The 15,894-nt window shown below is 42.6% G+C and overlaps 1 protein-coding gene across 1 annotated transcript; it reads right to left on the minus strand.

Annotated features, from left to right (window-relative positions):
• Positions 1-1,499: 1,499 nt before the first annotated feature.
• On the minus strand, positions 1,500-3,603 carry LOC137370288 (putative nuclease HARBI1). The gene is made up of 3 exons (XM_068032666.1): positions 3,186-3,603; positions 2,620-2,878; positions 1,500-2,043 (listed from the first exon to the last, which is right to left on the minus strand). The coding sequence occupies exons 1-3, from the start codon at positions 3,601-3,603 to the stop codon at positions 1,500-1,502; spliced, it is 1,221 nt and encodes a 406-aa protein (XP_067888767.1).
• Positions 3,604-15,894: the final 12,291 nt, after the last annotated feature.

Here is a 15,894-nt window from a genome sequence, read left to right on the forward strand (position 1 = left end):
ATAACAATGTGCATGAGATGCTTAAAGTGCCTCTGTTTGTGTCACCACTGCAGATGCCCACATTCAAGTCATGGAGCAACATGTGGCCCAAGAATCCTTCTCTGGGGAGGAAGAAGAAGCCATTGCCCCAGAGGGTGCACCGTCACCTGCCTCTTCTTCCACCTCTGTCAATGCAGATACATCCACATGGTCGACGGGGGTTTAAGATTGGAATCTGGGCCACAATCTAGTGTGCATGGCCCAGACACATCCCAGCAGATGAGGGAGCATGTGCCAGCCGGGTTCCCTGACAATCAAAGCACTGCTGGGGACCAGACCTGTGCCCAGCCCCACGCTCATGATGATCCTATGTTTATTGCTGTGAGAAATCTGCTGGGTGTTCAGCAAAGCCATATGGAAAATATGTCGGAGATGCCTGAGGTCACGCGTGGCTTTGAGCGGTGCCATAGAGGAGTACATGCAAGCCATGACGTCTGCCATAACCGAGGCATATGAGCATATGGCTTCCTCAGTCGAGAGTCTGGCGAGCTCCACTGTGAGTCTAGTTGAGCATTTGAGCCATATGTGATCTGACCTGCATCCATCACTGTTGCCATGGGATCCATGCAGCAGAGCCTAAACGAGGAGCGGATGAGGAACCTGGACCTCCCTCCAGGTGCTCTTTCACCTCAGGGAGACAGGCAGGTGCCATCGTGCACGCAGATGGAGGAGGAGTACTTACCAGCTATCCGGGAGCCTTCCTCACAGGACACCCCCAAGGAAAGCGACATCTTGTCCTCTCCTTTGACATTGTTGCCCTTACCACCAGCAGTGAGCACATGGGGAATACTCATGCACCATTGCTGCAGACCCCCAGTACAATGGAGCCATCAAGGCCCTGTTCCTCCAAAGGACTCCTGTCCCGGTCATCCACAGAAATGGGGCAGTACACTGAGCAGACTGCCTCCACCTTAGCTGCTAATGTTGGGGTAGCATCTAGTCGTAGTGGGAGAAAAAAAAAAATTGAAACAGTTTTGAGCACAAAAGTAGCACGGGTGATGTCCATATTGTGATAATAGTAAAGAATTGTCAGTACATCTTTATTTTGTTTAAAATTTGATCTACTCTCGTTATCTTTTGCTTGGTTGCAGACGGATACAAAGATGTTTCTTTGAGGCCTGTGGCAGGAATGCAATGATGCTTGCAAAGCATCCCAGAAAACGCTCATTGTCCATTTCTCACTGAAATTTGAACCTTCACTCTTCAATGATGGCTATTTTCCTATTGATTATTATTAATTTTTTCCAATTCTGTCATGTCTTACTTTTGAGTTTCTGCAGTCATAACTTAATGCTGTTTGGAGTGGTGTGTAGTCGAAATCACTGTAGCGCATAGATGATTTCTAATGTCAATCATATGGAAGTGCAGCAACACTTTGTTAAGATTGCAACGATGAATAAGAGGGAATTTATGTGGGGAATTATTATGTTTCTCCTCCCAACGTTCCTTGATGATGTGGCTTATTGTTGTATGAAACATGCATAAATGAGGTTCTCCCTGATGTCCGTTGCATGTCTCTTCATGGCTCTCATAGCCATGATGGCATTATTGTCATTGTTGTCCTCCTGCTCTTCATAATCATCCTCATCTGAGGAGGACAGTTGTTCCTCCTGTTTCTCCACCTGCAGAATGTTGCCACATCTAATTGCAAGGTTGTGCAAGGCACAGCAGACAACGATTATTGGTGACACCCTCTGTGGTGCATACTGAACAGTCCTTCCAGACCAGTCAAGGCAATGGAAGCACATTTTCAGCATGCCAATGGTATGTTCAATGATAGCTCTGGTGGATGCATGAGCAACATTGCACTTCTCTTCAGTAGTGCTTTGGGGATGACGCCCTGGTATCATCAACCATGTACAAAGGGGATAACCCTTGTCACCCGGGATCCATCCATCCACTTTGGCTGGTTCCTCAAAAATGGCTGGCAGCTGGGAGTTCCTCAAAATGTGTGAGTCATGACAGCTGCCTGGGAAACGTGCGCAAGCATGCATGATTCTTCTCCTGTGGTTGCAAACCAGTTGAACATTTTGTTACAAGTGCTTTGTTTTTTTTTAAAGACCTTTAAGACTGAGAAAAGGATTTCTCTGGGAACAGTGAATGCTGAACTGGGTGCAAGGCAATCTGTTTTTCCAAGCCACTCAGCAGAGAGAAATGACTGTCACATGATTGACTTCTGGGGGGGTTTCAGTTTTTCTTTTGCAGGAAAAGACCAGTTTTGGCTCGAACCTGATCTGGAGATCAGAGAAAGAGAACTCTCTCTGAAAGAAATCAAAAGACCAGTTTGCTGCTTGAAGGGGTAGGAAGACAGCCCAGAAACTCTTTCTCTTGAAAAATAATTCCTGTATCTAGGGAAATTCTAATCTCTTCATAATGTTAAAAGAACTTTGACAGAATTGCAAATCAAAGGTATGGGAGCTAAGACCCTTGTTGATGTTTATGCCTGAAGAGAGAGAAAAGACCCAGGAAGAGGAGTTGCAACACTCTGCTTTGGAGAATCACTGCTTTGGAGAAAAACTCCTTTGCTGATAGGAAGTCTGCATTGCTAAAGGTAGTCCCCAGTCTCTGGAAAATCTCTACCTCAAGTGTGAGGCCTGTTGCATTGTTATATTTTTTGGAAGCTCCTGTAATCTCAAGAAAGTTTCTACTTTTGGATTGCTACTTAGAAATCCAAGTAGACCTGTTGTTACACCTTTGGCTGGGAGATCTGTGTGACACCTGCTGCAGACGAATTGCCTTGAATGCCTACCCACCTTAGACTTTTCATTAATTTCACCTAGAAACTTTGAGTGGCATCTGACTATTCGACTCTTGGACACCTCACTGATCCGGAAATATTCTGCCAGAAGTTACAACCCAGTTATTTTATTATTCCTAAGAAGCAGTTAGAACTTAAACCAATCTTTTAAAACCCGTTTAACTGTTGGGTTTTGAATATATGTGTGTGCACGAGGGCTAGGAAGAATAAGAAGTTATAACATCTGTTCATACATATAGATTTATCTCATTATCATTTAAAATTGGTTTATTAATAAATAGTTAGTTTGTTGTTGTTTAAAGAAACCTGGATTGGTGTTCTTTATTTGACTACTTTCCGGTAGGTGGGAAACCTGTGGAGTAGTGGGACTGAATTAAAAGTGCATTACTTCTGCCTTGGTCATAACAGTTTAAAAAGTGGAAGCCTTTGCGATTCACAAATGCAGCAGGCTGGTCCCAGGGAGCTCGAATGGCCGCATGAGTACAGTTGATCACCCCTTGCACTCTAGGGAACCCAGCGATAGCACCAAAGGCAGCAGACCATGCTGCCTGGCCGTCCTCATCTACAGGTAAGTGGATGAAATCAGTCACATGTCGAAAAAGGGTCACCTCTTTGATGCACCTGTGGGTCGCAGACTGTGAGATGCCACATATGTTGCCCGTGGATCCCTGGAAGGACCCACTAGCAAAATAACTGAGTGCAGCAATCAACTTGACAGCAACTGGCATGGGATTTCCACAGAAGCCGCGTGGCTGCAGGTCATGCCGCAGGATCCTAGAAATTTCTGTGACCATTTCACATGACATCCTTAGGCATCTCTGGCATTGCCTGTCTGACATTTGAAGGTAATTTGTTCTTGTCCTGAGGATGCGATGACGTGCCAGTGCCCGTCTTTGATAAGGACATTCCTAGATGTTATCTTTGGGAGCATCCTCAACTTCTTGTTCTGCCTGTTGTTGGTGCTCAGGCATTATGAGTTGAGGCAAAAAAGCCCTCCTTAATCTCTCTTTGCTCTTCTTCCTATGGTACTAGACAAATTGGGTGTATGAGGCCCATGTCACTGTGGCTTTTCTGAACAACAAATAAGCAGAGTGTGGAAATTCAGTCTTCTGTTATCAGTGTGCTGAAACATTGAGGCAATGAACAGCTCCCTTTTATCTTCCTTCAAATTGCAGCCAGGTTTCCATTATCGTTGGAGAAAATGGTGCGTTTGGAATTCAGGACTTGTCTCCCCACCTTCCAACCTCCTCCTGCAACCTTCCAGCTTGAAACCATCACATTTTACCCACCCAATGTTACCATTACCCTTCCCTCCGTTACCATTGAGCCTCCCCCCATTACCGTGCACAGTGTAATCATCATTTATTCATGCCATCCCTCCCCCCATTCCTGCTCCCATTACTATCGACATGCCAACTCTTACCCTTGAACCTCCTCATATCGAACTGACCATTGTTGCGGAGTTCCGATCCCCTCCATATGGCATTGTTGAATACCCACCCATTAGTCTTGACCTTCCCCCAGCCCCCACATAATCCATTTACCCCCATTGACTGTGACCATTCCCTCTATTAGCCAGTACTCTCAATTTGTCCCATAGCTCCCCGACATTGACAGCTCTCATCCCTCCCTTTAAGCCCTTGCCAGATATCTTCATATTGTACTGATCTAAGCCACCCACCACCCCCGCAGTCGACAACATGCAGCTTCAGCATCAACATCAACCATTTAACAATCTGGACATTCCATTCCACCCTCCCCTGCTCCTCCATGCACCCGATCAACCTTAGCCTTCCCTCCACGACTACCCTCCCCTGCTGCTCCATGCACCCGATCAACCTCAGCCTTCCCTCCCCGAGTACACTGCCCTGATCCGCCCTGTAGCCTCCCCTCATGTCTTCGCTGCAATCCCCTGAGAAGATTGATCTTTGCTGGTGCCAAGCCTGGAGGCAAACATCCATTGCAATGCTGGCGTTACTTTTCCAGATGAGCTAAAGAGAGAAGAGCACAAACCTGAGACTCAACTGCACAAATGTGACTCTTGCATGCCATGGTAAAACAGTCGTGAACTGGGTGGTACGGGAATATCGCTCACCGTTCACTTAATCTGGAAGGTAAGACTGAATTGTAACTATGCATAGGGTAATGAGTATTCATATTATTTGAATGAATGCAAAGCTGCAATCCGCCACCGCACTGCAGGAGCCCCGTAATGCCGCAAACCTGCCACTGACTTAATTTCTCTAAAATATTCCACTGTAGGGGACACAATAAAACACCTTGCGTCTAATTATATCAGCCTGCATTCCACCAAATCCCCTCTTGCACAGCTCATAAATTTCTACCTCACAGATTCGTAATCACAGATTATTAATTTTTATAGATTCTACATTACATATTCCCCCTCAGAGATTCTCAATTCACAGATTTCCTACCATAGATTCTTCATCACAGATTCCCTCATCACAATATCCCCATCACAAATTCCCCATCACAGATTTCTTGTCACAGAGTCCTCATCACAGATTCCCTATCATAAATGCCCTGTCACAGATTTGATATGACAAATTCCCCATCAGTAAACCTCAACATAGAATCTACATCACATGATCTCCACCACAATTTCCCTGTCATAGGTCTCTTATCGTAAATTTTCTGTCAAAGATTCCACACCCTGGGCCCCATTCACATCTTCCTCATCACTGAACCTGATTCACAGATTTCACAACACCGATTCCTCATCACAGATTTCCCCTCACAGATTTGCCATTAAAGATTCTTCATCACAAGTTCCTTGTCACAGATTCTACATTATTCATCCCTTAGCACAGATTCCCCTTTCCAGATTCTCAATCAATCATTCCAATCAGAGATACAGCATCACAGTGGAAAGGGAGAGGCCAAGAGAGGACCGGAGCAGTGAAAAGGATGGGGCTGAGTACAGAATTCTTAACAGGCATTCAGGAGAACTTTTTTAGCCAATATGTAGCAAGCCCAACAAAAGACAGGGCGCTTCTGGACTTAGTTTTAGGGAACGAAGCTGGGCATGTGGAAGGGGTATCGGTTGGGGTGCACTTTGGTGGAAGTCATCATAATTCAGTTAGATTTAGGGTAGTTAATTTTATTTTATTTTTATTTTATTTTATTTTATTTAGAGATACAGCACTGAAACAGGCTCTTCGGCCCACCGAGTCTGTGCCGACCATCAACCACCCATTTATACTAATCCTACATTAACCCCATATTCCGACCACATCCCCACCTTCCCTCAATTCCCCTACCACCTACCTATACTAGGGGAAATTTATAATGGCCAATTTACCTATCAACCTGCAAGTCTTATGGAAAAGGACAACAATAGATAGGAATACAAATTTTCAATTGGGGAAAGCTAATTCTAGTAAGCTGAGATATGATTTAGCTAAAGTGGATTGGAAACAGCTACTTGAAGGTAAATCAGTGCCAGATCAGAACAGTGGGAGGCATTCAAGGGAGAGATAGCTAGGGTTCAGAACAAGTATATTCCCTTAAAGAAAAAGGGAGGGAACTAACAAATCCAGAGCCCCCTGGATGTCAAGGGGCTTAAAGGAGAGAATAAATAAAGAAAGGGAAGCTTATGACAGATACCAGGGGCTCAATACTGCAGAAAACTCAATACTGCAGGAGTATAAAAAGTATAGGGGTGAAATTAACACGGAAATTAGGAAAGCAAAAAGAGGGTATGAAAAAATATTGGCAAGTAAAATTAAGGAAAACCCAAAGATTTTTTACAAATACATAAAGGACAAGAGGATAATGAAAGAAAGAGTAGATCCTATTAGGGACCATAAGAGTAACCTGTTAGTGGAGGTGGAGGACATGGTATGGCTCTTAATGAATACTTTGAGTCTGTTTTCATAAAAGAAAGAGACAATATAGATAGGGCCTTACCAAATTCATGGTGATGAAAAACACGTCACGGACCATAAAATGTCGGGTCCTCCGTGAAGTCAGCCATTTTGCGAACTTTGCACATATTAGTGATTGACACAAGGCTCACCTCACTGATTGGTAGATGGGGGAAGGCTTCCGGTGCAGTTTTGAGAGTGTCAGTCTCAAGTATTAGCAGACAAGTGAGAATGCCAGAATGAGCAAATCATAAACAGCCACAACCATTACTGCAGCACATTGAGTGAAAGAATTTGGAATCCTGGTGGAATACTGACTTCAGTGAGTAAAGAAAGTGACCAGTTTGTAGTCAGCGTTTTACAATAGTTTTTAATGCCACTTGAAACCAGAAACCTCCCTTGTCTTTTTTTGTTTTAAATAGATCATTTTCATTGTTTGTTGCAACACCGTGAAATTTATTATTTAAATATGTGAAATCGTGAAATTTACAATTCTTAAAATGTCATGACTGTGACATTTTTAAAATTTGACTGTGAATTTGGTAGGGCCCTGAATATAAATATTGCATCGTGAGAGAGTTTTTGAAAGTGGATAAATCCCTAGTTCCAGGCATAATTCATCCGAAACTAAAAGCAAAACACTGTGGACTCTGCATATCTGAAATAAAAACAGAAAGTGCTGGAAATACTCAGCAAGTCTGGCAGCATCTGTGGAGAGAGAAGCATAGTTAATGTTTCCGTTTTGTGACCTTTCATCAGTACTGACAAAGGCTAGAAATGTAATAGGTTTTAAGCAAGTGAAGGTGGGGGGTGGGGGTGGGGGGTGGTGGAGAGAACAAAAGGGAAGGTGTGTGATAGGGCAGAGGGCAAGAGAGGTAAAATGACAAAGATGTCATGGGACAAAGGCAAAGGGAGTGCTAATGGTGTGGTGAAAGACAAATCATAGTGCAGAGAGAGTGTTAATTTAGTTTAGTTTAGAGATACAGCACTGAAACAGAATAATGACAGAATAATGAACAGTTCTATCCAAAAGCACAAACATAAACAACCAAGTTTAAGGCAAGCACGTGGTTAAAAATAACAAAATAAAATAAAATAATAATAAATGTGCAGAAGAACAACATAGAAATTTTAGGGCTGAATTTCAAAAATTATTCAGAGGATTGGAGCAGTTAAAAATGGCAGAGCCGGTGTGTTTGTATACACCTCGGAAAGTTCCACATCCACTCCTAGACAAAATTAAAAACAAAATTGAATTAATGACAAAACAGGGAATCATTTCACCTGTAACAAGACCTACAGGAGGGTGCTCAGGTATGATTCCAGTGAAGAAACCTAATGAGTCCATTCGAATTTGTCTTGACCTCACACAACTGAATAAGGCAGTGGAAAGAGAAATAAATCCAATGTCATCAGTAGATGAGAGTTTGGCAAAGCTGGAGAAAAGCACAATTTTCACCAAATTAGATGCTAAAAGTGGATTTTGGCAATTACCATTGAATGGGGAATCTAAACACTTGACAACATTTATAACACCATTTGGAAGATTCTGTTTTAACAGACTACCATTCGGAATTACGTCAACAATGGAAATCTTTCAAAGGACGATGTTGAGAATCCTGGAAGGATTAGATAGGATCATCTGCCATCTTCTTTGGCCTCCTTATCTCGAGACACAATGGGTAAGCGCCTGGAGGTGGTCAGTGGTGTGTGGAGCAGCGCCTGGAGTGGCTATAAAGGACAATTCTAGAGTGACAGGCTCTTCCACAGGTGCTGCAGAACAATTTGTTTGTCGGGGCTGTTACACAGTTGGCTCTCCCCTTGCGCTTCTGTCTTTTTTCCTGCCAACTGCTAAGTCTCTTCGACTCGCCACACTTTAGCCCCGCCTTTATGGCTGCCTGCCAGCTCATCTGCCATATGGCTGACATATTAATCCATGGAGCCAATCAGCAGGAACATGATACAAGAGTGAGAGCAGTTCTACAGAGAGTGGAAAATGCAGGTCTCACATTGAACGTGAAATGTGTTTTTTCAGTGAATGGTAAGATTTCTTGGACATATAATCAACGGGCCCAGCATTAGAGCAGATCCACAAAAGACAAAAGTGATAAAGGACTTTCCAGAGCCTAAATACATTATTGATCTGCAAAGGGGTATAGGAATGGTCAATCAAGTCGGGAAATTTTGACTGAATTTACTGAATCAGTGAGCCATTACGACAGCTGTTGAAAAACGACAATGTTTGGTGTTGAAGAGAAGCCCACAAGGATCCTATGAGAAAATTAGGAACATGCTAGTATCATCAGAAGTGTTAGCACATTATGACCCAAAAGTATTCATCATCATAGCAGCAGATGCGTCATCAATGGGATTAGGAGCAGTCCTATTTCAAGTTCAGAGAGATGGGAGATGCACACCTTTATATTTCATTTCTCATTCGTTAACAGAAACGAGCAGAGATAGGCAGTCACAGAAAAGGCAGCATTGGCAGCAACTTGGACATGTGAAAATTTTTCAGATTATGTCCTAGGTCTTCAATTCAAAATTGAAACAGATCATAAACCGTTGGTTACTCCATTAAACTCAAAGTAGCTTGCGAAATTACCTCCAAGAGTACAGAGGTTTATATTGAGGTTGATGAGATTTGGTGTGAAAACTGAAAACGTTCCAGGGAAACAGCAGATGCTTTATCATGAATTTCAGCAGCAGGACCCGAAGAAGGAGATATTTTGCTTCTTGAAGAAACAGACATTTTTGCTTTGATAATGACAACAATTTTACTTGCTGCAGCTCAGAAACTGAGTGAGATCAGGAATGTGCAGAAAACAGGCAAAGTATGTGTGAAAATCAGAGAATATTGCTTGAATGGATGGCCAGTGTACATGTCGCACAACCCAGTTCTACTGCAGTATTATAAATAGAGGGGTCATCTAAGCATTGCTGATGATTTATTGATCTATGATGAGAGATCAGTTATCCCTAGAGTATTGAGATTAAAGATATTGGAGATATGACACCAAGGACATTTGGGAATAACAAAGTGTAGAGCCAGGGCAAGACAATCAGTATGGTGGCCTGGTATATTGAATAGACAATATCAAACTATATCACGCGTGCTGCCAATTGTCATGAGATGAAGGAACCACTCATGTCATCTTCTTTGCCATCTAGACCATGGGAGCGTCTAGGTATGGATCCTTGTGAGTACAGAAGTAAAATATTCCTAATAGTAGTTGACTATTATTCAATGTGGATTAAAGTTAAACAACTACAAGGTCAAAGTTCAGATGCTGTAATCACATCCTTGATAGAAATTTTTGCTACGCATGGAATTCCAGATATTATAATACCTGACAATGGGCCACAATTTGCGACTGAATGCTTCTGAGAGTTACAGACGTACACAACTTTGTCCACATCTCTAGTTCGCCGAAGCACCCTCAGGCTAATGGTGAAGCAGAGAGAGGTGTAAGGACTGTGAAGGCATTGTTAAAAAAAGAATGAAATCTTCAATTAACACTTCTAAGTTATTGATCAACACCACTTCAGAATGGTTTAGCCCTGTGCGAGTTGTTAATGGGAAGAAAGTTGAAGACCCAACTTCCTACACACCCAAGAACACTCAAGTCACAAGTGAATACAGAAGACTTGGAAAAAGTGAGGGATAGAGAGCGGTTGAATCAATCAGAAAATTATGACAGATGTCACAGAAACAGAAATTTGTCAGACATCCAAGCTGGGAAATCAGTTTAGGTTAGGAACCAGAGAAGGTATGGAGAAGTGATAGAATAATCACCATATCCACAATCATACATTGTCCAAACTGACCAAGGGATGATAAGAAGAAACAAAACGTCATTGGTGGTGATATCAAAGAAACAGCAAATACAAGAAGATCAATAATCTGAAAAGTTTGATGAACCAGCAATGCTGCAATCAGCCATCGGCCCAGAGAACAACCTGAATAAAGAACTTGAATTATCTAATAGTTCTATTCAAGCACTGCAGAGTCAGAAGGAGGAAATAGAAGACTCAAAACCTCAAACACCTTCAAAAGAAAGAAGAACACGTTACAGCAGACTTGTAAAAATGCCACAGCGGTTAGCAATCTGAAAAGAAAAGTCAGAGACTTGGGGAAGATGTAGCATAATGCAATATCGGGTTGTTACTGGGCAGAATATGTAAACAGACTGTGAGTACATCATAGGAGGTAATTTAATATAATCTGTACAGAACCTCGTATAGAGTGTAAGTGGAAGCCTTAGATGCAAGATATGTGTAAATAAACTCTATTACTTTAACTGTCGGACTCTTCGATATTCTGTACTAACTCTTGATATATATCAGAATATTACAGAGTGGAAGAGTGAAAAAGGTGAGGCTGAGGGCAGAGTGGAGCAGTGAAAAGGCTGAGGCTGAGAGCAGAGTGGAGCAGTGAAAAGGCTGAGGCTGAGAGCAGTGAAAAGGCTGAGGCTGAGAGGAGAGTGGAGCAGTGAAAAGGCTGAGACTGGGAGCAGAGCGGAGCAGTGAAAAGGCCGAGGCTGAGAGAAAAGTGGAGCAGTGAACAGGCCGAGGCTGAGAGCGGTGAAAAGGCTGAGAGCAGATTGGAGCAGTGAAAAGGGTGAGGCTGAGAGCAGAGTGGAGCAGTGAAAAGGGACAGACTGAGCAGAGTGGAGCAGTGAAAAGGGAAAGACTGAGAGCAGATTGGAACAGTGAAAAGGGTGAGGCTGAGAGCAGAGTGAAGCAGTGAAAAGGCCGAGGCCGAGGCTGAGGGCAGTAAAACGGCCGAGGCTGAGAGCAGAGTGGAGCAGTGAAAAGGCCGAGGCTGAGGGCAGTGAAAAGGCCGAGGCTGAGAGCAGAGTGGAGCAGTGAAAAGGCTGAGGCTGAGAGCAAAATGGAACAGTGTAAAGGCCGAGGCTAAGGGAAGAGTGGAGCAGTGAAAAGGCTGAGGCTGAGAGCAAAGTGGAACAGTGTAAAGACCGAGGTTGAGGGCACAGTGGAATGGTGAAAAGGCCAAGGCTGAGGGCAAAGTGGAATGGTGAATTGGATTATGAATTTGTGAGTGGCAAGGGAGAAACAAACACTTGATGTCACAGTACAAGGAGCGGCACAGGGATAAATCTACAAGTAAACATTTAACTGAAACTACCTATAACTTAAATTAGGTGAGGTAATTAGATTAAAAACTAAACGTAAGCCAAGTTGATTAAATACATTAACTTCATATATATATAAAACAAGATTAGATATTCTGCAATTTAGCATGTGTGACTTTGTTGAGAGCATTACGATCCCAGACAAAAATAAGAAAAAATAAAAAGGTGACAATTAAATAGCTATAATTGATATATCTGACTACCAGCAGCTGAAAGGAAAGGAAAGGAAAAATATGGTTTTCCGTTGTAGTAAGTGTCATGTTACAACCATGTGAGAAGAGGTCTAGGGGTTCCCTCTCAGCCTTTGCCTGGCTTAACCATAACAGGGTTTAATTTTAAAAACACCATGTTTTTAGCTCCCCCTTCAGTGAATCCTTGTTCACTGCTCCAATTGTAAGGCAAATAAATCAGACAGGTTTCCTTAGATTTAAACAAGAAAGGGAGAAGTTTATTAATCTTAAAATCTAATCCGGTTAACGACTACGAATATGTGACACGACCATGCTAGCATGCATATGCGATAAACACACACATAGATGGAGACAGAAAAAGTAGAAAGAATAAAATGGGAAAAGTTTGAGGCAATATCTGTTAGTTATTTACTGTCCTTTGAGTTCAATGTGGAGTCTTTGGTTGCTGTTAAGTCCTGCTATTCTTTGGGGCCCAGTTCACGCTTCAACTTGTTTCGATGTCAGAGTCTTTTCTCTCTTGAGGTGTATGTGTCTTCTGTGGTTCCAGTGGCTTGGGAGAAAGCAAGAGAGAGACAGCCAGGAGAGAGGCTTCCTTGTTCCAGCTTCAGTTGCAAAACTGCCTTCTGTTCCTTTCTGTGTGGCACAATTCAAAAAACCCCCAGGTTGCCCAGCAGGTTAGTCATGTGACTAGCTCCTTATTTGGAACAGTCTCTCCTGTGAGGTTTGTGGATTGTATTATTTTAGCAGTCCCTGGAATGTGCTTCCTTACACCTTCAATGTCTGGTGATCAAAATCCATTTGGGTTAATTGGGTTAGTTTGATGAGGTCTACGTCCTTTGAGTCCAAAAACAGCATCTCTTAGTATGCAAATGTCCTTCCAGACCAAAAGTCTGGTGATCTCTTTAACAAGTCATTTCTTCATCCACCAACAGTTTAAAATTAATGTTCATATGATGAAATTAATATGCCTCATTCTTTGCAGGTGGGAGTCTGCATGACAGTCAGTATCTCAAACTTCAGATACATAATGAGCAAGAAGATAACTAAGAAAAGAACAGAGCATATTAGAGAACAAAAAGGTAACCCATGTGTGGAGGAGGACGACATGATCATGATTCTTAATGAATACTTTGTGGCTGTTTTCACAAAAGGTGGGGGGAAGCAGATATTGTAGTTAAGAAGGAGGAGAAATATGAAAGGGATAAACATCATGAGGGGAATATATTAAAGTGTTTAGCATCTTCAAAAGTAGATAAATCACCAGACTTGGATGAAATTTATCCTAGGCAGCAAGAGAAGCAAGGAAGAAATAGCATAAGCTCTGACTGTCATTTTTCAATCCTCACTGGCTGCAGGCATGGTGCCGGAGGACTGGAAGACTATTAACATTGTATTCTTTTTTAAAAGGGAGGATGGGATAGACTAAGTAATTGCAGGTCAGTCAGCCTAATCTCAGTGGTAAGCAAATTATTGGAAAAACTTCTGAGGGATAGTAAAAATTGACATCTAGAAAGGCACAGTCAGCATGGATTTGTTAAAGGAAGGCCATGTCTGACTAAACTGATTAAATTTCTTGGGGAGGTGACAATGAAATTCGATGCGGGTAGCATGTTTGATGAAGTCTACATGAATTTTAGCAAGGCTTTGACAAGGTCCCAAATGGCAGACTAGTCAGAAAAATAAAAGCCCATGGGATCCAAGGCAAAGTGGCAAGCTGGATCCAAAATTGGCTCAGATTGAGATCTGAAGGTAGTAGGACAAGTAAGTAAGATGGTTAAGAAGGCATATGGGATTGTTTCCTTTATTAGCCAAGGCATCGAATATAAGAGCAGGGAGGTTATGCTAGAACTATATAAAACACTGGCTAGACTGCAGCTAGAGTACTGCATACAGTTCTTGTTGCAACATTACAGGAAGGATATGATTGTACTACAGAGGGTACAGAGGAGATTTACAAGGATGTTATCTGGAATTAAGAATTTCAGCTGTGAGAAAAGATTGGATACTTTGGAACCGAGGAGGCTGAGGGGTGATTTAATGGAGGTGTATAAAATTATGAGGGCCCTAGTTAAAGTGGATAGGAAGGACCTACTTACTTTAGCAGAGAGGTCTATAACCAGGAGTCATAGATTTAAAGTAATTGGCAAAAGGATTAAAGGGAGTTGAGAATATTTTTCATATAAAAGGTGATGGGGGTCTGAAGTTCACTGCCTGAAAGTGTAGTAGTAGGAGAAACCCTCATCACTTTAAAAAGAATTGGGATGAGCACTTGAAGTTTCGTAACCTACAGGGATACAGATCAAGAGCTGGAAAGTGGGATTAGACTGGATAGCTCATTTTCACCTGACACAGACTCGATGGGTTGAATGGCCTCCTTTTGTGATGTAAATTGTGGAAGTTGAAGGGGGAGGATCCAGGTAACGTGGTCCACGCTGCAACCAATGACACAGGTTGAACTCGGAATGAGGTTCCACTAAGAGAGTTTGAGGAGCTTGGGTCGAAATTTAAACATAGAACCTCAGGTAATAACCTCTAATGCCACCATGCAAATTGGCACAGGAACAAACATCTATGATGAGGAACTACGAAGCAGAAATCTGTGAAAGAAATTTCTGATGATGAACCGACGACTGAAATTTTCTGATGGAGAATCTGTGCGGAGGAATTTGTGAAAAGGAATCTGTGATGGGAAGTCTTTGATGGGGAATTTGTAATTGCAATGTTGAATGGCAGCCGAGAGTGTGAGTCCAGAAGGCTGTGTTGCCTACCCAGTGGCAGGATTCAGGACATCTGCTCAGGGCTGGACAGGAAAATGGAGTGGAAGGGGAAGGGTCCACTTGTCATGGTCCATGTAGGTACCAACAACATAGGTAGGACTAGGAAAGAGGTTCTGCCTTGACAGTATGAGGACCTAAGCACCAAATTGAAGAGCAGAACCTCAAGGGTAATAATCTCTGGATTATTGCCTGAGCCATGTGCCAATTGGCAGAGGGCAAATAAGATTAGTGAAATGAATACATGGCTCAAAGACTGGTGTGGGAGAATTGAGTTTTGGTTCGTGAGGCACTGGCACCAGTACTGGGGAAAGTGGGGGCTGTACCCTTGGGATGGTCTGCACCTGAACTGTGCTGGGACCAGTGTTCTGGCAAATTGTATAAATAGGGAAGTAGAGAGGGCTTTAAACTAAATATGGTGGGGGGAGGGGGGGGAGGGATCAAGCCTGGGTAGATGTAGCAAATCAAGGGTAGAGTCAAGGTAGGAGAGCAGAATAGTAATATGGGAAATGAAGGTCAGAGAATGGCAGGAAGGGACAGAGAGAAAAAAACCTAAGAACACATCAAAAGTCAAGACTAGATGTTACAAAGGTAACAAAAAGACAAAACTAAAGGCTCTGTATCTGAATGCACGTAGAGTTCATAACAAAGTAGATGAACTGATAGCGTGCATTCAAGTAAATATGATCTGATAGCCATTATGGAGACGTGACTGCAGAATGACAAAGATTGGGTCCTGAATATTGAGGGGTATGTGCATTCAAGAAGAATAGGAAGCTAGGTTAAGGTGGAGGGGTAGCACTGTTAATCAAGGATGGCATTGGTGCAATAGTTAGAGATGGCCTTGGTTCAGGAAATCAGGATATAGAATCAGTTTAGGTGGAGATGAGGAACAGTAGGGGAAAGAAGTCACTAGTGGGAGTGGTCTACAGGCCCCCGAACAGTAATCATAGTGGAGGATGAAGTATTTCATCCTCGGGTCTTAAAAGAGGTGGCTAATAAGGTAATAGATGCATTGGTGTTAATTTCTCAAAGTTCACTAGATTCTGGTAGGTTCCATCAGACTGGAAAGTAGCAAATATAAACCCC

This window comes from Heterodontus francisci, chromosome 5 (assembly GCF_036365525.1).
Source record: "Heterodontus francisci isolate sHetFra1 chromosome 5, sHetFra1.hap1, whole genome shotgun sequence".
Taxonomy (NCBI): Eukaryota; Metazoa; Chordata; class Chondrichthyes; order Heterodontiformes; family Heterodontidae; genus Heterodontus; species Heterodontus francisci.

What these genes read in the sequence shown, in the direction of transcription:
- LOC137370288 (XM_068032666.1), bottom strand. Translation starts at nt 3,603, where the DNA reads ATGTCATGTGAAATGGTCACAGAAATTTCTAGGATCCTGCGGCATGAC. An exon ending in CTGTTATGACCAAGGCAGAA is followed by an intron (nt 2,879 to 3,185) that starts GTAATGCACTTT and finishes AACTTCTGGCAG; the next exon opens with AATATTTCCGGATCAGTGAG. An exon ending in CAACAGGCCTCACACTTGAG is followed by an intron (nt 2,044 to 2,619) that starts GTAGAGATTTTC and finishes TTGCAACCACAG; the next exon opens with GAGAAGAATCATGCATGCTT.